This window comes from Gopherus evgoodei, chromosome 3, assembly GCF_007399415.2.
Source record: "Gopherus evgoodei ecotype Sinaloan lineage chromosome 3, rGopEvg1_v1.p, whole genome shotgun sequence".
NCBI lineage: Eukaryota > Metazoa > Chordata > Testudines > Testudinidae > Gopherus > Gopherus evgoodei.
The window spans coordinates 58,969,263-58,994,616 of record NC_044324.1 but is presented as its reverse complement, the minus strand read 5'-3'; the positions used below and the strand labels follow the sequence as shown (position 1 = coordinate 58,994,616).

Sequence of the window (25,354 nt, the reverse complement as noted above, 5' to 3'; positions counted from 1 at the left end):
TCCTTCCCCACCCCCTGTGAGGGCTGGCCTGGGACCGCCGAACCCCCCCAGTCATTTCTCCACATCCTCCTAGCAGGTGGTGTCATAAACAGATAGCTAAGGGTTAATGTTCTTTTACCTGTAAAGGGTTAACACAGGGAACCAAACACCTGACCAGAGGACCAATCAGGAAACAAGACTTTTTCAAATCTGGGTGGAGGGAAGTTTTGGGTGTGAGTTCTTTGTTCTTTGTCTTGGTTCGGTGACCCTCTCGGCTCTGAGAGTGATTTTTCTATCTCCAGGCTTTCTAAGCTTCTGTTTCCAAGTTGTAAGTACAAGGATAGTAAGACAATAGGTTTATATTGTTTTTTTTTGTGTTTACATGTGTGTAGTTGCTGGAATGTGTTAAATTGTATTCTTTTTTGATAAGGCTGTTTATTCATTTTTTTCCTTTAAGCAATTGACCCTGTATATTGTCACCTTAATACAGAGACCATTTTATGTCCTTTTTCTTTCTTTTTATATAAAGCTTTCTTTTTAAGACCTTTTTGAGTGTTTTTCACTGGATAAGGCTAGGAAACGAAGGGAGGGAGAAAATCTCTTTGTGTTAGATTTACTAAGCCTGACTTTGCATACCCTCTAGGTGAGGGGGAAAGAGAGGTTAGATCTCTCGGTACTTGTGTTTCAAGGACTTGAAGCAGGGATGGTAGAATCCCTTTGTTTAGATTCACGGAGCTTGATTCTGTATCTCTCTCCAGGAACCCAGGGAGGGAACACCTGGAGGGGAAGAGGGAGAAGGGAAGTGGGTTATTTCCCTTTGTGGTGAGACTCAAGGAATCTGAGTCTTGGGGTCCCCTGGGAAGGTTTGGAGGGACCAGAGGGTATCAGGCCCTAAAATTCCTGATTGGTGGCAGCGCTATCAGATTTAAGCCGGTAATTAAGCTTAGGGGAATTCATGCTAGTACCCATATTTTGGACGCTAAGGTCCAGATTTGGGAATTATACTTGACAGGCGGCCACCACACTTTGGGGACCTCTGATCTAAATGGAATCTCTTCAGGTTAGAGACTGTTTTCTTTTATTTTAAAAGTCTGTACAATGCCTACCACTATGGGACCCCATTCTTGATTGGTCCCATGTATTACTGTATTAAACATGGTCAATCTTAGGTATTTCTATGGCCCCTATTACCATAGTATCTGAGCACCTCACAGTCTTTAATATAGTTAGCTTCACAACACGCCTGTGAAGTAGAGAAGGTGGGGAACTGAGTCACAGGGAAATAAAAGCAACATCTATACAGCAGCTGAGAAGTGTAATTCCCAGATTGGACAGATGTACATGCAATAGTTCTGCTCAAGCTAGCACCTAAAAATAGCAATGTGGCCACAGTGGCATAGGTTAGTTGCTTGAGTATGTAACCAGAGGCTCAAGTGGGCCTGTACATGGCTGGCTAGCTGAAGTTACCGCTCATGCAGCTGTGGCTACATTGCCAATTTCAGTATGCTAGCCCAAGCAGAGCAAGCACAGGTATTCAACTGAATTACACTTCCCAGCTTCTGTGTACATGTACGTTAAGTGACTTGCTCAATGTCACACAAGAAGTATGTGGCAGAACAGGCAACTGAGGCTGGCTCTCTCAAGTCCCAGGTCAGTGCCCCATTATTATGATTATTTATTAATAAATAATGCTTTGGTAAGGATATTTCCTGATATTTAGTCTACATTTTCCCATGTGTAATTTCATTTTACTATTTCTAGTTCTATCCCTCGTACCAGCTAAATAATTCATCTCTTTCCCCGATGTGTTACATTCTATATATACTTGTAGACTTGTATCCCACTTTCGTACTGCTTTTTCAAACTGTACATACTGAACTCTGTTTTTTCTCATAAAAAATTTTCAGTGTCTGTTTTTGAACACCTGTTTCTCGCTGTATTGTAGTGCCTGAAATGGAATGCAGCTTTCCATATGCAATTACATCATACTTCAGTAGGAGGAACTATTTCCTCTGCTCCATGTAAAAGATCTTATATAGCTACAAATTATATTGGCCTCTTTCCTGTCAGATTCCACTGTAAACCCCATGTCTAACTTGCAATCCATAATAACTGGTAGCTCTCTTTCAACATTAGCCAAATAGTGTGGTGTAGTGGTCTGGGCAGTGGCTCCAAGTAACTGCATGGATCTTGCCTTGGTTGGCAAGGTAAACCTAGTGAGGGTAGCTAGCAGCAAAAGCTGTCAGCCTTAGGGCACATCTGGCTATCCAAGTGCACAGACTTTCCTATAGTGAAGCTGGCAAGATAACTTTCAAAACATAACATTGGCCAAAATGGTGCTGGAGCAGGCAGGTGGATAGCTTAGAGCAGTGCTGCAGACAGGTTATAATACACAAAGCCAAGGAGTCATGGTCCAACACTTGGCAAATATTGGACTATAAAGGTCCAAATAAAGACCAAAGGAAGACTGGGAAGAGAAAGAAAAGTAAGCAGGATAAAAAGGGCCATATCTGCTGCTCAAACTGAGGTGGGTGCAAAATATACATGATCAAAACAAACACACAGAAAACAGTTATGTGACAAACTCGAAGGCTAAGACCTTTATTTGAACAGGCTGGAGTACCTGCAGTAATGATGCCAATGGGAAGGCAAATGAGAATTCTACCAGAACAAACTTAGGATACTGATATCAGGAAGAGAAGATGGTGGGTACCAGGACAGAATTGCACTGGTTCTAAAGCCAAAGGCAATCCATGATTTATGATATTTAACTCAGTATCTCCTCATATGCTGAAGTAAAGATTCAGAATCAAATCCAGTCTAGTTACAATAAGCAGTGACCGAGGAAGAAACTGATGACATTTATAAGCTACAAAAAATGACATAGGAAGTTTTAAGAGAAGATGTGTTATTGGTGAAGAGAGATTTTAATGCAAAAGTAGGATCAGACTAGAATTCCTGGGCTGGAGTACTACACAGATTTGGACTGAGTGAAGAAAATGAAAGAGCAGAAAAGCAGAAATGTAATAGACTAAGCAACAACCTGCTGATGATGCCCATGCTAATTCAGCAAAGAAAGACACAGAGGAAGTGAAGATGGATATCACCTGATGGGCAAATGAAAACATGACTGTCCCTGCCTGCAGGTATATGGGATCTTGGGGAGCAATTACCACACAAGTGGGGTGCCAATTAATTTCTTTATTAAAGGAAAAAGGAAGTGGTGGGAATTTAACAATGAAATACGATGGGATGGGGTGTATAGGGTGTTTACAATAGACAATGATGGGGGGGTTCTTCTTATTGAACAGTGTAGGGAGTTCTAACAGTGGGGTACCGTAAGTGGGGTTCAGCACAATGGGATACAGTACAGTCAATAAGCGTATCAAAAAGAAATGCAAAATAAAATGGTAGCTTCTATATAAAATGGTCAACAATCTTAGATAGAATGTATTAAGTGGTTAGTGGCCTTATACACAATGTAACACAATGGTATCAATGCAAATACAAAGTATATCAGAAAAGTGGAAGCAACCAATGGGGTGTTATAATTACAAGTAAAATGTGAATCACAGTGCAATAATACAATATGTGCAATGTAACGGTATAAAAGAAAATTAATGACTTAATTTGTGCTGGGTCAAGGAACAGGAGGGGGGAGGGGAGTGAATGATTAGTGGCAACTGATGAGAGGAGAGTGCGGCTGGAAGCAGCGAGAGACTCTGAAGCCCTGCAGGGTAAGGACAAGGGAGCAGTGTGATGGTGATCTTCGGTAGGGGAGGGGCAGCGGAGAAGGGCTAGAGAGAGGTTTAAGCAACAAGCGGACACCAAAAACAAAAGAAAAAAAGCGGCAAAGGGTTTGGGAAGTTTCACAAGCGGAGAAGCAGCAAGGGGTTTGGGGAGTTCGGAGGGTGATGCAGACACGGGAGGGGAAGCAGCAAGGAGTTGGGAAGTTCAGATGCGAGGGATGCAGATGCGAGGGAAAAAGCAGCAAAGGGTTATAACAGGGAGACATGGAGAAGCACACAGAGGGGGAGATTGGAGCGGGGGAAAAACAGACACGAATTCAAGCAGCAAAAACCTTCTCTATAGACATGGAGAAGTACACAGAGGGGGAGACTGGAGCAGGGGAAAAACAGACACGGGAAAGTTCGGGGAGAGATCGGGACAGCGGGGAGATGAATTTAAGCAGCAAAAACTTTATCTATCTTAACCAACAACTAGGCAAAACAACAAATATCACAATTCTAAGCAAAACTATAACAAGCAACTATACGGAGCAACAAAACAGTAAACTATAACAAGGCAGGTGAACTTACAAGCTCTACAATCTTAACAAACTATGACTTATTAAACTAAAAAAACCAAAACCTATAGTGCACCTTATGCTATGGGGAAGTTACAGAGGGCAGAGTGGTATGTGCCCAGGATCCAGCTCCCAAGGAAGCCAAGGGATGGTGGCTACAGCAATGGATACAGCTGAAAGCAGGGAGCCCTGAGGCAAAGCCCACAGGAGCAGAGCTTAGCAGCAGCACAAACTTATTTTTAGCGGCAAAGCGCAGCGGAGTTTAAGAGAGGTTTTAAGAAACAGACCAAGGTTTAGCTTGAGTCTGTGTGCTGGGGAAACAGAGCCAGCAGCTAAAATAATAAAATAAAAGTAGGGAAAGTTTCACAGAGGGATTCTTACAAGTCCCCAAGGCAGCAACAAAGGCAGAAGCAGCAGCAACATCAGAAGAAGCAAGGAGGGCTCGGTACAGTCTCAATAATCAGGAGATCTCTCAGGTAGCAATTCATTCTTCGGGGGGGGGTTTAAAAAACCAGGGGTATGCTCAAAAATAAAACGAGAGCAGAGAAAGGACCCCCCAAAACCCCTGGCTGATCAGACCAGGCAGCAATGCAGAAACCTTTCTGATGTTTGTTTCAAAAATGTCTGTTTTTAAAGGCAAACTCAGGCAGTTCCTGCCAGTAATCCTGATAGGCTTCCTCTGTCACAGGGGAGGAGGCACAGGGAAGAACTGCAGGTTAAGCACAGAAACATGTCCGGGCAGATTCCTGTGCAATAGGTGACTCAAAAGCACATGAAGCCTATGACTCATGCCCAGGATCTTAAAACCACAATAGGTCTTGCAGCCCTGGACATTGCCTGCCCTACACCGAGCCCAGGTTCAACGAGGTGATAACAGGACTAACCCTTTGAACAGGGCAGTGGTCCCATTTAGCATGCAGCACAAGTGGTCATCCCTTTGAGAAGGGCAATGGCTCTTGGTAAACAACTTAAGGGGCCCTCCCTTTGAGAAGGGCAGTGGCCCTGGTAAACAACTTAACAGCCAAGGAAGGGCGGCCACAGGAGGAGAACAAAAACAAAATGGAGTATGGGGACAGCTGTGAGAAACAAAATGGAATAGGGGAATAGCTGTAACAGACAATGACAAACTTTTTACTTGTGAGCTGCAAATGGAAATCAAGTGTGGTGTCATGCAGATCATTTGTGGTGATATTGATGTGACGGTGCCACCCATAAGGCTTTATGGAAATATGCTTATGAATGTATATATATAAAACATAACTAAAATGTGTTTTATGCTATATATGCCATGTAACATATCTCGGTAAAGGTCATGATCTACTGAATCTATTAATCCTATTTGTATGCATGTATCATTTTTGTATTCAAAGTTATAAATATCGGCTGCATACTTGTTTGATTCTAAGTAGGCTGTAGTGAAGCTGTTGGTTAGCTTCCAGAGAAAAGACTATTCCCAGAAAGTGCCCAATCAAGAAACACTTAAGCCAGCAATAAACTTGAAAACACCAAGCCACATCTGGGCTTTCCCAGGAACATGGATTGGCTGGTAAGGAACTCAGTCATGCATGGACATGTGACTTGCCCAGGTGACTCCAAAACTCCATTTTGTAGCTGGATTATGCATAGAAGAGAGGAAGGGGTCTCCACCCACAAGAGAAAGTCTATTTAAGCCCAGGGGAAACCCCTTCATTTTGTCTTCATTTGGCTAAAGAGAGAGCTTCTCCACCCCAAAGATACTTGAAAGAAACTGGAACAAAGGACAGTAACTGCAAGGGGTGTGAGCGTTTGCTGGACCCAGACTAAAAGGAGATTAGTCTGTAAAAGGAAGCATTCTGGAACTGGTGAGGATTTTATCTGTATTCAATTGGATTAGACATAGACTGGCGTGTTTTATTTTATTTTACTCAGTAATTCACTTTGTTCTGTCTGTTACTACTTGGAACCACTTAAATCCTACTTTCTGTATTCAATAAAATCACTTTTTGCTTATTAATTAACCCAAAGTATGTGTTAATATCTGGGAGGCAAATAGCTGTGCATATCACTCTATCAGTGTTACAGAGGTCAAAAAATTTATGAGTTTACCCTGTATAAGCTTTATACAGGGTAAAATGGATTTATTTGGGTATAGACCACATTGGGTGTTGGGCATCTAAGTGTTAAAGACCAGAACACTTCTGTGAGCTGCTTTCAGTTGCATCTGCAGCTTTGGGACAAAATATTCAGACCCTGGGTCTGTGTTGGAGCAGACGGGTGTGTCTGTCTCAACAAGATAGGGTGCTGGAGGCCCAAGCTGGCAGGTAGAGCAAGAGCAGAAATAGTCTTGACACATCAGGTGGTGGCTCCCAAGGGGGTTTCAGTGATTCAACTCATCACAACTGGATCACAAGTTAGTGCAGGTATCAATGAGATTGAGCCTGAAAGCAATCAAAAAAGTGCCAAGGACTAAGATCTATGAGATGGGCAAATTGAAAGAGCTGGATATCAGGAAAGAATACAAAAAAGCCATGCAGACAAACATCAGGTCTCTGGTGAAAGAAGAAATTAACAGTGAAGAGATATGGAACAGTGTAAATATTGGGACTACAAGAGCAGCTAACAAATGTATGGCTACAAGGCCAAAATGAAGAAACCGAGGTGAATAATGTATGAAATGCTGCACTTGAGTGATGAGTACAGGAAACTGAAGGAAAATAAAAGGAAGGATATACATATAAGAGCTGAGTACAGAGAGCTTGTCATAAACGGATAGTAGAAGTTAATAGAACAGAAGTACTTTATATCTCTTTTGCCTGTAAAGGGTTAACAAAATCAGTGAGCCTGGCTGTCACCCGACCAGAGGACCAATCAGGGGACATGATACTTTCAAATCTTGAGGGAGGGAAGTTTTGGTGTGTGCTGTTAGTTTTTCATTGTTGTTCTCTCTGGGTTCTGAGAGTGACCAGACATGCAACCAGGTTTCTCTCCAATCTCTTTGATACAGTCTCTTATATGTCCAGAATAGCGAGTCCTAAGTAGATAAGGCGAGTTAGGCTTATGTTTGTTTTCTTTATTTGCAAATGTGTATTTGGCTGGAAGGAGTTCAAATTTGTATTTTGCTGAAAGGATTTTAATTTGTACTTGTATACTTAGGCTGGGAGGGTATTCCCAGTGTCTATAACTGAAAGACCCTGTAACATATTCCATCTTAAATTTACAAAGATAATTTTTACGGTTTTTCTTTCTTTAAATTAAAAGCTTTTCTTGTTTAAGAACCTGATTGGTTTTTTTTAATTCTGGTGTGAGATCCCAGGGGACGGGGTCTGGATTCACCAGGGAATTGGTGGGGAGAAAGGAGGGAAGGGAGAGAGAGAGGCTAATTTCTCTCCGTGTTAGGATTACTGTCTCTCTCAGGAAAAGTCTGGGAGGGGGAGCGAGAAGGAGGGGGAAGGTGCATTTTCCTCTCTGTTTAAGATTCAAGGAGTTTGAATCACAGTGATCTTTCAGAGTAACCCAGGGAGGGGAAGCCGGGGAGAGGCAATGGTGGGAGAAAGGGTTTACCTTCCTTGTGGTAAAATCCAGAGGGTCTGGGTCTTGGGGTTCCCCGGGCAAGGTCTTAGGGGGACCAGAGTATACCAGGCACTGGAATTCCTGGTTGGTGGCAGCGCTACAAGTACTAAGCTGGTAATTGAGCTTAGAGGAATTCATGCTGGTACCCCATCTTTTGGACGCTAAGATTCAGAGTGGGGAATTATACCATGACAGAGCTATAAACAAAAAATGAAGAAAGACAGGAACAATTGAATAAGCAAATAATGTAAAGAAACAAAAGAATATGTGAAGAGAAGTGTAACACAAAGGTTGTATCTCAAGATACGAGAATAGGAGTTGAAGATGGTAGTGATGAAAGGCAAGTTTGAATAAATAATTGAGGATGAACAAGCAATTGAAAGGTTGTTTTTTTTTAACTTTGTCAAGGCAAAGTTAGATTAAAAATTAACGTATTGCATCATACATTACTTATTACTTATTCAGAATCAGATTAGTATTCAAAGAATATGTCTAAAGATTCTGGCTTGCTGGTTGGCAAGCCTTCCTCCATTTGAGTATGCTAAAAAGTGTGAACAAATTTCTAATTACCTATCCTCTTTTTGGCACATCTCTCATGTACATACTTGCTGTGAAAGCTTTCCATTGTAAGGACAGTCCATATTTTACTAAATTACAACTCCCTAGGAGGAGAAGTCACACTTTTCCCCCCAATAATGTGCAATACAATACAGTAGATTCTAAAGAGCTGTACACAGTAGATGAAATAGTCTTGGAAAATGAGGGAGAACAGATGCCAGAATTTTTAGAAGGAATAGTAAAGATCTGAACAGAAAGCTTGAAAAAGAAAGTCCCTGGGAACTGACACCATAATAACAGAGCTGCTGCAAGCACGAGAGCAACACACAGTAAAGGTAATGCATACGCTATTTAATAAGATTCACAAACAAGAAGAACTGCCAAGCAAATGGAGGAAAGTGATAATAGTACCAACCTACAAAAAGGGAGATAAGACTGAGCCCAAGAACTAGAGAAGAATCAGCTTATTGAATGTGCCAGGAAAAGCATTCACTAAGATATTGTAGCACAGGAGAATGAAGAGGTATGCAGAAGTGATGCTTGCAGAGGAACAGGCTGAATTTAGACCAGGATGAAGTACAATAGATCAGTTATTTTTTGAGAAGACAGACATAACAGAAGTGCATAGAGCACAAGTGAACCTGTTACAACACCATTATAGACTTCATGCAGGCTTTTGATACTTTTGGCAGAAAGGGTTATGGCAAGTTATACAAATGTATGGCATGCCTGAAAAACATTTACAAGAAGTTGAGAGTGATGAGAGTAAACAAGAAGCTGATGGAATGATTCAGGATGACTGTAGCTATGAGATAAAGTTGCACACTATCCCCAGATTTGTTCCCTGTGGTACTTGAAGCAATAAGTGCTGTAGTACTGATAGATTAAATGGGAGGAGTCAAGTTATCTGGTAAGATAATGCATAACCTTAGATTTACGGATGTTATTGACCAAGGGGGATTGACAAAGAGTAAGTGACAAGGTAGACCAGGACAGCAAAAATTTAAAATTGAAGATCAGCATGGAGAAGACAAAAATTATGGCAATGAGAAGACAGGAAAAAGAGGTAAAGATCCAACTCTGAGAGAAAGAACTTGAACAAGTGGAAAATGTACTTTGGACGACTAGTATAGAAGAATGGGAATTGTTAAGATGACAGACAAAGAAGAATCAGACTAGCAGCTACTGCATCCAGAAAACTCTGCAACATCTGGAAAGCACAAGACATTTTGCTAAAAAGAAAAATCAGTGTATATGAGACGACTGTCATGACACTACTGCTCTATGGGTCAGAATGCTGGCGTATGAGCAAAGATGATGAACAAAAGATTTTGGCAGCAGAAATGAACTGGCAGAGGGGAATGCTGAGAGTTTCAAGACTGCAGAAAATAAAAAACGAAGAGATAAAACAGCTTACGCGAGAAATAACAAGAAAGATGACTGCAATAGTTTGGACACCTGTCAAGAATGGGTCTGAAAAGAATACCGTATATAGGGATATATTCCAGAGTGCAAGGAACTAGAAACAAAGGAAGAACAGAGAATGACAGAACAAAAAGTATTGAAGATAAACAAAGCCATGAAGCTGGTACGAGATAGAAGGAAAGTGGTGGAAAGACTTCATGCCCCTTAGTTGCTGATGAGCTGACAGATGGGAATCAAAGACAAGAAGAGAGTGGTGGGGGCAGAGGGCTGGGACTCAGATAACTGAAATTCTACTATTGTGACTTGACTTCTGTCTTGCTGTTTGGATGCTTTTTGCATCCTTCATTTAGGGATGAGGCTTATTTACCTTGGAATAGTGCTAGTAGATTCCTGGGTAAAAGAAAATAATTAGGAAATATTACTCTTTCCAGACTTCTTCCTTGTACAGAATGCTCACTCCCCCCCATCCCAGTTCCATTATCCTCTATCTAACCAACTTGATTATTACCACTATTTCCTGCCCATAATTCTTATCTTTCTATGCTATTAACTTTAGAGGTGTACTTAAGCTACACATTTCATTTCAGACTTTACCAGGATGGCTTGCCGCTTATAGGCAGAAGGACTGAGCCTAGGCAACACTGTTTCACTTAAGAGGCAAAACTGGGGTGGATCAGAGGATTCCTTTACAAAGAGCAGCAGGAAGCTGCAGAGTGTGGCTGTCAGGAGAAGAAAATTAGGGCCAGAAGGTCAGCCAGAAAGGATTGTAACTGGTGGCTTTCTGTGAAGCAGATTGGGACAGAGGAAGAACTTTGTGGCAGAAGAATTAGAGTTGACTGTTGTGTAACGGACTTTATTTTGGGGACTCTGAGGATTGTTTGAACCTTTTCTTTTGTTAAACCAGCTATGGATGGGCATGCTGTTAGCTGCAAGAAAGACAGTGGGGAGTTCTTAAGGGGCCTGCAAGAGGAGTGTAATGGGACAGGGTGCCTGCAAAGTTACCCCTCCCCATGAGGAAGTGCTCACTAAGTGGCCTACACAACACAAACATGCCTGCCAGAAAAGAATCAAGCTCTATCTTCCAGAGCTATGATGTTTCTCAATTAATAGCAGGAATTAAATAGGCAAAAATCAAAGAAACCTGCACACACCAAAAAAACCTCCCACAACTTTGTCAGTAAACAGATATGAATACACATAGGAAACAGATCTGCTTACTAAAAAGCCATTTTATATACCTGCCCTGAGCAGTTTACAGTTTAAAAATAAACAGTAGATAGGCACATAAAGCATCAGGTATCCAAAAAATGTTACCATGACACTGTGCTCATAACAGAGGAGTACAAGCTTGTTAATCAGAGGAGTTCAAGTTCTTAGATAATAGGATTTAATTGGGATTTTGAAGGTCATTATTTATGAAAGATTTTAGTGTTGAAGAGGAATTTAAACAGAGAGGGTGGTTGTCAAGGTTTTTTCCCCACTTTGACCTTTAGAGTACAAATGTGGGGACCTGCATGAACACTTCTAAGCTTAATTACTAGCTTAGATCTGGTAACACTGCCACCACCCAGAATTTCAGTATCTGGGGCACTTTCTGTCCCCCCAAAACTTTCACCTCCCTGGATTGCCTTGAGGGACTTCACCAATTCCCTCGTGAACACAGGTCCAAACCCCTTGGACCTTAAAACAAAGAGAAATTTACCATCCCCCTCCTTTCCCCCCACCAATCCCTGGTGAGTCCAGATCCAATCAGTTCTAGTCCCCTTGGATCTTAAAACAAGAAGAATTTAACCATCCCCCCTCCTTTCCCCCACCAATCCCTGGTGAGTCCAGATCCAATCCCCTTGGATCTTAAACCAAGGAAAAATCAATCCAGTTCTTAAAAAAGAAAGCTTTTAATTAAAGAAAGAAAAGGTAAAAATCATCTCTGTAAAATCAGGATGGAAAATACTTTACAGGGTACTCAGATTCATATAGCCCAGAGGAAATCCCCTCTAGCCTTAGATTCAAAGTTACAGCAAACAGAGGTAAAAATCCTTCCAGGAAAAGAATCGTTTACAAGTTGAGAAAACAAACATAAGACTAACACACCTTGCCTGGCTGATTACTTACAAGTTTGAAACATGAGAGACTGATTTAGAAAGATTTGAAGAGCCTGGATGCACGTCTGGTCCCTCTTAGTCCCAAGAGCGAACAACAAACAAAACAAAGAGCACAAACAAAGACTTTCCTCCACCAAGATTTGAAAGTATCTTGTCCCCCCATTGGTCCTCTGGTTAGGTGTCAGCCAGGTTCACTGAGCTTCTTAACCCTTTACAGGTAAAAGAGACATTAACCCTTAACTCTCTGTTTATGATAGTGGTTTTCACATTGAGATGGAATGGGTGTTGCAAATGTAAGGAGCACCTGGAAAAAAGTAGAAAAAAGATATAAAAGCAATCATTGGACATAATGTGTGAAGTGAGTGAGAGGAAAAATGGAAAGAGATAAGAGCAGAGATGTGGGCTGGAAAAGAATAGTACAGAACCTTGGAGGTAAAGATGAAAAGAATGAAATTGATGTAGGAATCTAGAAGAAGCCAGTGGAGGTAAAGGTGGAGAGTGTGATATAGTCAAAAGATATAGAATTAAGATTCCTATAGCAGCAATTTGGCAGTTTGCAGGGGATTACGTGGGAATAAAGGTCAGCAAGAACAAGGTTGTAATAGTTTAACAGAGATGGCAGAGATTAGAATGAAAATGCGACTTTGAGAATGAACAAGCAAGGGGTAGGGTTTGGTGACCAGCTGTTTGTGATGGGAAATGGAGAGAATTGTGTCAAAAATTAGATTGTGTTCTCTACAAGCTACCAATGGTGGCATCATCAGTGTGATGGAGGAGAGAAAGAGAGAATAGGCATTCTGGACTGTTATTTTTTAATTTTTCACTGTGTTTTTAGCCTTCCTAGCTTGTGGTCTAATTAATTTCATTTAAGGATTTTCTACCTTTTATTGGAGACTTACTATTTGGCTTTGGGATTTAAAAAATCAAAACTCATTTGGTTTCATTTATGTTATGGATTGTTGCTTTACGTGCCTTGCAGTGAAGTTGTATTTCCATTAGTTGTGCCTATGATGGGTCATCCATTCAGTTATTTCTTCATTTCAGCATATTAAGCACTATAAATGTTAAATAGACTTGCACTGTAGATAATTTCATTTGATGCATGTTTTTAGTATAGTGGGAACTTGTGACATAGATCACATAAATTAACACCATGATCCTGCATTCCAGTACACACCTGGAACTCCCATCAAAATTCCACTGGAGTTGTGGGCACATAAGGAATATTGCAAGTGGGCCAGGGCACTACAAGTAGCACTCTAGTCACTGATCTTGGGGCATTGTGAAGAGTGCAGGCTTAAGTGAAGATAATTAATCAACTTCTTCTGGGGATTACTGGGCTAATTGGGTGGAGATTGCTGGGCTAATGGGGCAATTGGGAGGATATAAAATGGAGGAACAGCAAATGGGGCAGGCTCAGAAGGTGAGCCTAGGCTGAGGAGTGAAGGCTGTGTGGAAGCTGTCAGGGTAGTGACCAAGGTGCCTGGTGACAGCAGGGAATATGGCATTAGCTGATGAGGTAAGAATCAGAAAAGTACCAAATAATGATACACTTTTTAATGAGGCTGTTCTATATCTCTGATTTTTCACTGTTTAAGATAGTAAGGAGTAGATCCAGAATCCACTGAAATCAATTGGTGTCTTTCCATTGAGTTTAATGGGCTTTGAATTGGGCCCTAGAAAACCAAAGAGAGCAGCTCCAAGACTGGAGAAATCATACAAGCCACTAATGAAGAATCAAGTAGAAGAAGGGGGGTGATCAGCAAGGCACCTTGCTCCCACCTTTATTGCTGCCCCACTCCTCCTTGATCTCAAATCTAGGAACAAAAAATGGAGGCCATGCTTACAGGATAGGAGGTTCTACCCTGGGAGACATTGATTCTGAAAAAAATATAGGGGTCATGATTCACCTACAAAATTCACAGCTATGAAAAACATGTCACAGAGTGTGAAATCTGGCCTCCCCCAGGCAATCTGGTCTTTGGTGTGTTTTTACCTTATACTATACAGATTTCCCAGGAGAGACCAGAATTTCTCAAATTGGGGATCCTGACCCAAAAGGGAGTTGCAGGGGGGTCATGGTATTGCCACCCTTACTTCTGCTCTGCCTTCAGAGCTGGGAGACTGGAGTGTGGCAGTTGTTGTCTGGGCACCCAGCTCTGAAGGCAGCATTCCATGAGCAGTGACACAGAAGTAAGGGTGGCAATAGCATACCATGCCACCCTTACCTCTGTGCTGCTACTGGTGGTGGTTCTGCCTTCAGAGCTGGGCTTCTGGCCAGCAGCCACCGCTCCTCAGCTGCCCAACTCTGAAGGCAGAGCTGCCACCATCAACAGTGCAGAAGTAAGGGTAGCAGTACCGTAACCCCCCTAAAATAATTGTGTGATCCTCTACAACTCCTTTTGGGGTCAGGACCAGTACAATTACAATATCATGAAATTTCAGATTTAAATGGCTAAAATCATGAAAATTATTATTTTAAAAATCCTATGACTGTGAAATTGACCAAAATGGACCATGAATTTGGTAGGGTCCTAGTTATGATGGGTAATCTGGTGAATATGAGCTCCCAGTGCAACACTGTGGCCAAAAGAGTTAATGCAATCCTGGGATGCATAAATAGGGGAATTTTGAATATGAGCAGAGAAGTTATTTTATCTCTGTATTTGGCACTAGTGTGACTACTGATGGAGTACTGTGTCCAGTTCTGCTGCCCACAATTCAAGAGATATGTTGATAAATTGGGGAGGGTTCAGAGAAGTGTCACAAGAATGATTAAAGGATTAGAAAACATGCCTTATAATGACAGACTAATCAAGATCAATCTGCTTATTTTAAAGAGAAGGTTAAGGGGTGACTTGGTCAGTCTATAAGTACCTACATGGAGAACAAATATTTAATAATGGGCTCTTCAGTCTAGTAGAGAAAGGTATGCCACGATCCAATGGCTTTAATGTGACTACTCAAGCAAATAACTTGTCTGCATACCTAGGCCTGTATGTTTTCTCAGATACATAAGTGAGTGTACATTTTGGCCCTAAAATTTGACACCTAGAAATGGAGGCCATCGATTAAAAACTTCTTTTTTTTTCTAATGACAATCTAATTAGGTAGCTAATGCTGCTAGATATTATTAGTGGAATTCTAGGACTTTACATATTTTAAAAATTATAATTAACCAGAAGCCTTGGAGACATGCAGACATATACACACCTACACTGCCCTTTGAGTTCAAGAATTGGGGCCCAGAGGGGAAACTGAGTACGGGGTAGAGGTGACAAGGATCAATCAGTGTCATCACAGTTTTACTTTGCAATAATGCTACTTCCTAAGAATAAGTGGATAACATTTATCTCTATCTGCGATTGTTCAAATGATTCCCCTTTTATACAGTTTCTTTACATTAAACTGCAAGTAGGAAACCCTTTTTTTACATATCAAAGAAGAATGTATAATTTTAATACTAACCCCCTACCTCCCTCCCAAAAAAGACCCATGAGGGCAAATGAACACTTTTTATGATTTAATTAGATTTTTTTTTACATTTTTGCCACTTATAGGTAATCATAAACCTTTCGTCAGTAAGGATGGTGGTTTAACATACTCTCTTATCAATACAAGAGTGTAAGGGGATAGTAAATCCATGCACTGTGTTCAAAGTTTTAAACTATTGTTGTTGATCTTTTAGAGCCTCTCCTTCTATCAGAGCTGGTCTATTGTGATCTCTCCTTTATTATAGACTTATTAAAAAATAAAACACAAACACTTTGCTTAAGCTGAAACATCAAATCAAATAAATATAAAATATTTTTCTTATTTTTAGTGGATATAGCGAACATCCAAGCTCCAAACTAGCAAAGCAGTCACACCTCATGATTAAATTGTCATCTGAAATCTGTATTTCATGTCTGACAGACTTTCATGAAATGTTTTTTTAAAATGAGATTTAAAATACAATTTTCAGAAGCCTCTAAGTGACTTAGCAGTTTATGTATCATTGAAAATTAATGTGACTTAAGCTCTTATGGTCTTAAGTCACTTTTGAAAAGGAGACTGTAGAACATCTTACCCCTGGCCACACTGAGGTATATATACCTATTCTGTACTCCCTTCATGGACACAAGTGTTTAATGAATACACTTCTTCCTACTGCGCAGGTTCGTTAAACATGCATATATATTGTGACAGGGTCAGGCCAGATGGCTACAGAAGAGTGATCCTATTGGTATCCAGGAGGTGGGCGGGCAAAGCCCACCCGCTTCTAAAGGACCTCCCCCCAGCCTAAGGGGAGGATCCACAGGTCTGTGGTACCAAATAATTCCGTGGGACAACTAATGAAAAAACAGGATCGGGAGTGAGGTCATAGGGCTAAATGAAGGGAACCTGATGGGGACACCAAGCAGAGAACCCCAGACAACGCCCACTGCTCCTCTAAGGCATCAAGGGACCCAGTGGACGCTGCCCAGAGGAACTCTGCCCGGATGTGTGAACGGATGGAGGAGCAGAAATAGGCCTCAGGGTCACAGGAAATCCCATCGGCCAACCTCCTCTCCCTGGTTTTGTAGATGGCTAGTTTGGCCAGGGCCAAGAGGAGGTTGATAAGGAGATCCCATGACTTTGTGGGGCCATGGATGGGGAGTGCATAGATAAACAGTGAGGGGAAAAGTGCAACCAAAAATGCAAGAAGAGATTCACGAGGAGCCGGAACGGGGCTGCAATCTGGCGCACTCTAAATAAATGTGTGCCAGGGTCTCTCTCATGCCACAAAAAGGGCAGGTGTTGGGGATGGGGTAAACCACGCCAAGTACACGGCCGTGCTCATGGCCCCATGAAGGAGCCGCCAACTGACATCCCGGCAGGCCTCGGGACCAGGACAGAGTACAAGCTGGCCCACTGGGGCTTCTCACTCTCGAGAGGTGGCAGGAGGTCCCGCCATTTGGTATCGGGGCGGGACGCGAGGGTGAGGTAGTAAAGAGTGTGGAGCACGAGTGTGTACAGATGTTCCTTGGTGCGGCCTGGAACAGAACCGGCTGCAAATTGTGCAGCCGGCTCACAGTGAAAGGGTGAGGGGGCTGATTGGGTCCACGTGGCAGGGGCCCGATAAAAATGTCCACGGGGCCTGGGGTAGAGGGTGGGTGGGGTGTGCCCTCTCACAGAACCTGGTCGAGGTAGGCCCAAGCAGCAGGCAGTAAAGCGGCCTTCACCTCCTGAAGTACGTGCCGGGGAGTACAAGGTTTGGAGAGCCCCATGTGCTAAGCGAGTGTCAGGGGATCCAGCCAGTCTCCCTGTTGTAGTCCAGGAGGTCTCCAAGCCTGGTGACTCCTCCCAAGACCAGCCTCTGGTGCACCGCAGGGGACTCCAGCACCTGCACACGAAGCTGGAGGTTGTGTAGCAGGGGCTCCGCGAGGAGATCAGCCCCCACGGTGGCCACCATGGACCTGGTTGTTGAAATGAGCTTCCAGGTCTGGAGGAGGTCTTGGTAGAAGACCGGCAGCCCAGAGAGATCTCGCAGAAGACCTCTCTGATGGAGGTAAAAGAGCTGCCGATCATATCGGAGCCCTCGGAAGCAGCGGAGGAAGGCGTGCACCAATACGCTCCACGCCGGACTACCTGCACCATACAGGAGCCTCTGCAGGGCCTGGAGGCGGAAGACATGGAACTGAGTGTGTAGGCACTTCAGGCCCTGCCCCCCTTGGCCAGGGCATCTCTGGCTAAAAGAATTCCAGAATTGTCGTTCGGAGGTTGGCCAGGAAACCCAGAGCTGGGACCAGGGTGTTGAGCCGGTACCAGAGCATGAACAAGACTAGTTGATTGAGCACCAGCGCCCTCCCTCAAAGGGAGAGGCACCGGAGTAGTCCCGTCCATTTCCGGAGCTGCTCCGTCATCCTGCCTTCTAAACCGTGCCAGTTCTCTGATGGAGACGGATGCGTGGCAGAAAGGTAAATGCCGAGATAGAGCAGTGGACCCGCACTCCAGTGGATTGCCTGAAGCGCGGGTGGGAGGGAGCTCGCCTGCCACCCATTCCCGACCACCGGGCCAGAGCTCTTGACCCAGTTGACTCGGGCAGAGGAGGCCGCCGAGTAGATGGCCTGGCAAGCCTCCACCTGCACCAAGTCGCCCGGGTCCTGGACCACGAGGAGCACATCGTCGGCGTACGCCGACAGGACCAACCGTAGCTCTGGCTCTCGAAGCACAAACCCCATCAGCCTTCGATGGAGGAGACAGAGGAAGGGCTCAATCGCCAGAGCATACAGCTGACCGGAGAGGGGACACACCTGCCACACTCCTCGCCTGAAGCTGACCGGCTCTGTCAGGGTCCAGTTGAGCCTGACCAGACACTCCGCAGAAGCGTACAGCACCTGGAGAAAACCCACAAACTGGGATGCGAAGCCAAACACTCAGAGTGCTCAGGAGATACCCATGGTCCACCCTGTCGAACGCCATCTCCTGATCCAGGGACAAGAGGGCGAATGACAGACCATCCCTACACCCTAATTCCAGAAGGTCCAGGACCAGATACAGGTTATCAAAGATCATGCGGCCCAGGATGGTGTAGGTCTGGTCTGGGTGGATCACGTCCACCAGCAGGGGTCCTAGCTGCATCAAGATGGCCTTCGCAATGATTTTGTAGTCCGTGCTGAGGAGCGAGATGGGATGCCAATTCCGTAAGTCGCGGAGGTCCCCCCTCTTTGGCAATAAGGCCAGCATGGCTCGCCTGCATGAGAGAGGGAGGACCCCGCCCTGCAAAGACTCAGCCCAGACGGTGACCACGTCTGGGCCGAGGACATCCCAGAACACGTGGTAGAACTCCACGGTCAGCCCGTCCATGCCCGGAGTTTTACTGGAGGGCATGCAACGGAGGGCTTCCGAGAACTCGGCCAGAGTGAGAGGCAGCTGTAGCAGGTCCTGGTCGCCCGTGTTGACCGTCGGGAGACCGTCCCAGAGCACTCTGCAAGCGTTAGGATCGGTTGTATCTGGGGAGAAAAGAGTCGCATAGAAGGCCCTGGCCCTCTCACACATCTCCACCGGATCCATGATGGGGGTGCCATCCTCCGCCAGGAGGCAGGTAACGTGCTTCTTGGCCCCCTTCCTTTACTCCAGGGCATAGAAGAAGTGGGAGCCACAATCCATCTCCCGAAGGAGGCAGATGCAAGATTGAACAAAGGCACCCCGGCCCGATGGTCTTCGAAGGCCCGGAACTCCTCCCGCTTCTCCCGGCATGCTCCGCAGAGGGATGGCTCCTCGGGTCTGGCGGCCAGACACCTCTCCAGCTCCAAGACCTCCTGTTCCAACTGCCCTATCGCTGCATCCCTCCATCGGCTGGCACCCCTGGTGTAGTCACGGCAGAAAAGCCAGGTGCGCACTTTCCCCAGATCCCACCACCGCCGTGCCGCGGGAAAGGCGTGCCTCTGCCCTAGCCAGGACAGCCAGAACTCCCGGAAGGACGCCACGAAGCCCGCATCCTCCAGCGAACTATTATTAATGTGCCAATAGGCTGGCCCAGCCTCTCCACGCAGAAAGAGGCCGTCACGGTGGCAAGGTGATGATCTGAAAAGGGGGCCAGCCAAACGCTGGAGGAGTGGGCCTGTGAAAGGTGGAATCGCGACAGGTAAATGTGGTCCAGCCGGGAGTGGCGCGACCGATGGGCCTCCACCCGGGCGAAGGTGAACGTTGAGACGTCGTCCGGGTGGTTGTCACGCCAGTGGCTATACATACTGTTTGACATTCTAAGCCCCAGTCTACACTTTGAGTTTTAGCAGTGTTAGATCAATTTAACCCTGCACCTGCACCTGTTCACACAACAAAGCCATTTTTGTTGACTTAAAGGGCTCTTAAAATTGATTTTTCTACTCCTCCCCAATGAGGGGATTAGCGCTGAAATCGACATTGACGAAGTTGGTGTAGTGTGGAAGCAATTCGATGGTATTGGTCTCCAGGAGCTACCCCAGACTGCTCCATTGTGACCGCTTTGGACAGCACTTTTAACTCAGATGCACTAGCCAGGTACACAGGAAAAGCCCCAGGAACTTTTGAATTTCATTTCCTGTTTGGCCAGCATGGCCAGAGGTGACCATGCAGTTCCCCTAGAATGTTTCTACGCTCCCCCTATCATCTCCATCCCTTAGGTTACTGCGGATTAGAAGGCGAAAAAACACACTCGTGATGACACGTTTTCTGAGCTCATGCGGTCCCCTGCACTGATAGGGCACACCGTAATGCATAGACGCATTCAGTGGCAGAGGCCAGGGAAGAATTGCTGTGTTTGCTTCATGGCAAAAGTATCATGCCTCACTAGCAATCTTGCCCAAGCCAGATCACTGTGTCACATGCCCTCTGTGCCGTGTCAGCCTTCGGCGGGGGCATGACCACTTTGTGAGCAGGAAGGCCATAGATATAGACAGGGACGGCTCCAGGCCCCAACACGCCAAGCGTGTGCTTGGGGCAACAAGCCACTGGGAGCGCTCTGCCAGTCACCATGAGGGTGGCAGGCAGGCTGCCTTTGGTGGCTTGCCTGTGGAGGTTCCGCTGGGCCAGACATTTTGAATATATTCTTGTAAACAGGTGTAATCCCTCAACTGTGAACACATAGCAGGGAAAGTGTGGAACCGCCGTTTGCATCTGTCTTCCGGTATAGATGTCGCCGTAGCTCAAGTTTCTCGGTCATAGTGATCACGGCTGCTCTGCTACAGGACCCGTTGGGATATGCTAATAGATGTACAGTCCATACTTTTACATTTGCTTCCTCTTTCTGTCACTCCACAACAGGCTTAGTGCATCTAGGGTGTTTTGTCATTTGACTGATATAATTAGAATATTTTAAGTCAAAAGTAGAGAGAGCTACACCTAGAAACTGAGCAAAAGGCGACACAGGAGTGTTGAGAAAATGTCATTTCTTCCAATTTACGTTCAAATTGCCCCGGGAAGCTTTGTCCAGGCGTTCACATGTTTTGATTTTACGAGTAATATTTTTGGAGGTGGTGACTGGCTATAAACTCCAGTCACTGGTGTCTTTCGAGCTGGACTTGACATAAATACGTTCCGTTTTATGTACTCTTGCTGCAGCTACTTTACTCGCAGAGCAGCTTTAAGCCTGGGAGGCGGGAGCTTTCGGGGCCGCTCGCAGGCAAGCGTCGGCTTTCCCTTTCCCTGCGCGCCGCGGGGTATCTCCGGAGCGTTGTCCCTCCCGCTGCGCTCACAAGACGCCGCGGTTTTTGCCCTGTTTAAGCAGCAGCTCGCAGTCTCAGGGAAGTTGATCTCGCCCAGGCGACAGCTACCCGAGCCGCCTTCTCTTCCCTCGGTGAGGGCGCTGCGCCCTCCCCCTTCCCTGCTCAAGGCTAAGCCCAGCTGGGCCCGCTGAAGCAGCCCCTTGGCACCCGCGAAAAGTTCCCGGGAGAAGAGGGCTGCTGGATTCAAACTTCCCCGTCCGTCCTGTGACTCCGCGCATCTCCCCGCGCATCTCCCCGCGCCCCGGCGGGACTAAAGGGCAGGGGCAGGGAGCGCTTTTGCGGGTGTAAATCCTCTCGCCGCCCCCCGCTTGGCCACCCACCACCCGAGTCCCCGCGGAGGGAAGGGGCGACACAGGGCTTCAGTGGGACAACCGGGAATCGTCCTCTGCCGCGCTGCGGGTATGAGGGAGCCGCGGAAAGCCTCGCTCGCTCCCCGGCCCTGCCCCGCCGTCCCCCCGGGTTCTGGGTGCTGCTGCCCCAGCGCCTGGCCCAGGCTGCTCCGTCCTCCCCGCTGCTTCAGCACCTCGGCCAGCGAGCGCAGCCGGCGTCCCCAGCCCGCCGCCCAGGCAGCAGGGACTGGAGCCAGCAGCAACGCACCGCCGCCTTGCGGGTCTCCGCCCTCCAGCGCGCAGCCACCAATGAGCGGGGTGGGGAGGTGGGGGGCCCCTTCTTCCCGCCTCTCTAGTTAAGGCCGCGGGGACCAGGCTGTAGCTCAGTGGAAGGGGCAGAGGCACGCACGGAGCGAGCGGTGGCTGTGAGGGGCAGCGCAGGGCAGGGCACCCCCGCTGGAGTTCAGGCCAGCTCCGTGCCGGCGGAGCCGAGAGACCCCAGGTGCCCAGAGCGGGGGAGGGAATTAGGCAACAATAAGCAGCCGGCCAAGCCGCCGCGCCACTGCATCCGAGCAGCACCTAGGGCGGGCGGACGGTCCCAAGTGAAGAGCAGCAGCAGCGATACTATGGAGCAGGAGAAATATCTGCCCGAGCTGATGGCAGAGAAGGACAGCCTGGACCCGTCCTTTGTTCATGCAATGCGCCTCCTGGCTGAAGGTAAGACTTCGCTCCTCCTGGCGTGTGGCTTGCCTCTTTCACGCTGCCTTGGTGTGTTAGCCAGGGGACGAGTGCTGCCATGGACAAACAACCGGAATCCTGCGCCTTGCCTTGGACTCAGCCAAGGCATTCCGCGCCCTAGAGCAGGCAGGCAGATGACACACCCCTCCCCTTTCTTTTGGAGGGACCAAACCTCTCAGATGGGAGAGATACCAGCAAAGATTCTTGAGACTTGCTATCGGGATGAGGAATGACTAATCGGCTTAGCCATCGCAGGCAGTGGCATGAGCAAGAAAGTGCTCACTTCTGAAGTGGGAAAGATGGGGGGGGAGAGGAGAGGGCAAAGTAAATTGTGATCAGCACATTGCTAGTGAGAGAATGTGTGTATAGGAACTATATAGTCTGTATTTCCGAAGCCTTTCTCTAGTGCAGGGTTGCTGTTTAAGCTCACAGGTTTCTGTAGAAATATTGAACACTAGAAAGGAAATCAGAATTACATCGCTGACGATGAAACACTATGGAAGATCTTATTCCCTCTCTTTTGTGTCTACTGTGCATGGAAATAATCAACGATCAGTTGCTTTGCAAAGTATGGATTGTGTTTTATACGTTTGTTGTAGTAAGGCAGAGAACATTTATTATATAGAGAGATGCATATTGTCCTCTGGGTCTATTAGCAATAGTTTTCCAAGCTTATTCATGAATAGCTCCTGCTAGCCATTGTATGGAGTAACTTATAACATTAATTTAGCAAATATCAGCTTTGAGAATTATATTTGTATATAATAAAGATGTATATTTTATTTTTCAGTACTGGAAATGCCTGTCTTTTCATGATTTGTCATTAAAATGATTTATTTCATTGAGCAAATGAAGTATTGCTATTAGGTAGGTTCTTTAATAGGGCTTTTATATGGTTCCTGATTTTATTTACACAAAGACAGATGCAAGGTTCTCATTAAACTCTTTACATCTTGTTTTTCATGTTTAAGTATCATGTTTCGGTTTATATGATAACAGCTAAATCCACTACTATATCTATAATGCAGCATTTTGTCAGTTGACTTTTCTGTTTTGTATATTCACTGGATATGGCATATCAATTTCATGACATCATTTCAATAAGGACTTGATACATTTATCTTAGGTTTGTACTGTGATCTAAAGAATTGTCTTGACACAAATTGGTCTTCATTATATCATCTGTGCTTGTGATATAACTACATTTTGTGAATTTTGGAGACAGCCAAATTACTTAATTAGGAAGACTTTACAAACTTTATCTTTCTTACTACGCTATGTTGTTACTTATTGACTACAGGTCGTATTGTACAGCCCTTCAACTGCAGAAGTAGTACCATCAGTTAAACTCTCCTCATGCTTTCTGTTGCTTTTTCCTGTGTATGTTGTTGATTCTTTAGAAGATTGTCTAGATTGGATACAAATGTAAAAGAGAAGTAGTGACAATGAATCATAAATCAAGAGTCTGTATCCAAATCTGAAATGAAACTAAAACAAAGAAATCTGTGATGAGCTCATAAAAATATTACATCACAAATGTAAACTACCCTAAAATCTAGGAAAGTGAATAATTTTCCAAAATTCCATATGCCTTTAAGCAAATTCATAAGCATTTACAACTTTTTGTGCTAGCACTTAAAACAATTCTTAGGTCAGCAGCCTTCATATTATCTTTCTTAAATACATGGTTTATTGACTGAGAATAAAGTTACTGAATCTAGATTTTCAGAGAGCTTCTCTCTGATAATGGGAAGTCCAGCATCAACAATGACACACATTTAATATACTTATAATACCTATCTTGCTGTTGCAGAGATAATCACAATAGTTTTTACAGCTGGTATACTAATTTGCAGATGATGAACCTAAATTCTTTATTGCTCAAAGGGGCATATTTCTTGCACCCTGCAATTTGATCTTTTCCCAGCAGGGGGAAGTATCTACTGAAAGAGTGCATTTGAGAGAGAACACATGAAATAAATAATTGAATATGTGGAAAGTATAGTCAAAATTTAAAAAAAGTGTCATTTCTGGATTTGCAGTTTATGCAAAAGTTGCATTTCAGACAACTTTTGAGATTGAGTAAATTAATACTTTACTGGTTTCTTTTTGAGTGTAACTGGACTGAGTGTACCTGAATATTTAAAAAGACAATGGTAAGTTGTCTCTGGAAGCTGTAGATAATGCTAATATAGGATTCACACCTGATATTAACCTTCAAAACACTATCTGTCAAGTTTTCTAGAGATCCATTTTAGATTTTTACATAAAATGACTACTGAAACAGTTTAATTAAAGTATGAGAGCAACTAGTTAAAGCAGTAGGAACAAATGTACTTGTTACTACTGGTTATAAATAACAGTGCCAGAGATTTTTCCTTTAGAAGGGAAGTATATACAATAGACATAAATGCATCTGGATGCCTCACAGATAGAACAAAACTGGATAACTGTAAAAGGATTCCTACACCACTGAGTTTCTGTGGGATGTCTATATTGAAACCATGGCCTCAGATTCCAGATTTTGACTGTATGAAAAAAAAAATATGAAAATCTTCATAGCAGCCAGCTACTCTTTTTAAGTACTGTTTATCGTGCCTCTTGATTGGCAATTGATTTCAATTAAATGCACAGTACTGTAATGTTCTCTCTTTTTTTTCTTCAGAATTGAGAGCCTATTGCATTCACCCCGACTTGAATGTGCTGTGATTTTTTTATGTCTCTTGCTAACACCTGGATGTGAGAGTAGATAATCTTCTGTGGAATCCTTAGAAAGGCATACAGGAGATAAACACTCCATAAATACAATTTCAATTTAGGGCACCTTATTGCATTATAAAGATCATTTTGTTTCTTCAACAACTTGTATAAAGTTCTTTAGAAATCTTTTTCATTGTGTATAACTTATTTAAAATGTGACTATATATTTTCCCCTTAATGCCTTTTTCCATAGGTAGAGAAGGGGTCATGCATATGGAGTTAAAGTCTGGGGACTAGATAGTGTCAGTACTAAACATACTCAAACTCCATTTAACTTAGCAAAGATGGAGAGCAATCAGCACCCAAAAAAAGTACAGAGCACTATTATTATACTTCTGGAACCCCAACCATTGTGATAGGCACTGCGCTAAAAGTAATAAG

General features: G+C 44.5%; 1 protein-coding gene across 3 annotated transcripts in view; it reads left to right on the top strand.

Moving 5' to 3' along the window:
* Positions 1-21,857: 21,857 nt before the first annotated feature.
* KHDRBS2 (KH RNA binding domain containing, signal transduction associated 2) overlaps positions 21,858-25,354 on the top strand; it is a 669,346-nt gene continuing 665,849 nt past the window's right edge. For all 3 annotated transcript variants that reach the window (XR_003999512.1, XR_003999511.1, XM_030555661.1), the window contains exon 1: positions 21,858-22,192. Coding sequence is in view for 1 of the 3 variants with exons in the window: in XM_030555661.1 (XP_030411521.1) it covers positions 22,102-22,192 (91 nt within the window). In the remaining 2 variants the exon portion in view is untranslated. The remainder of the gene's footprint in view (positions 22,193-25,354) is intronic.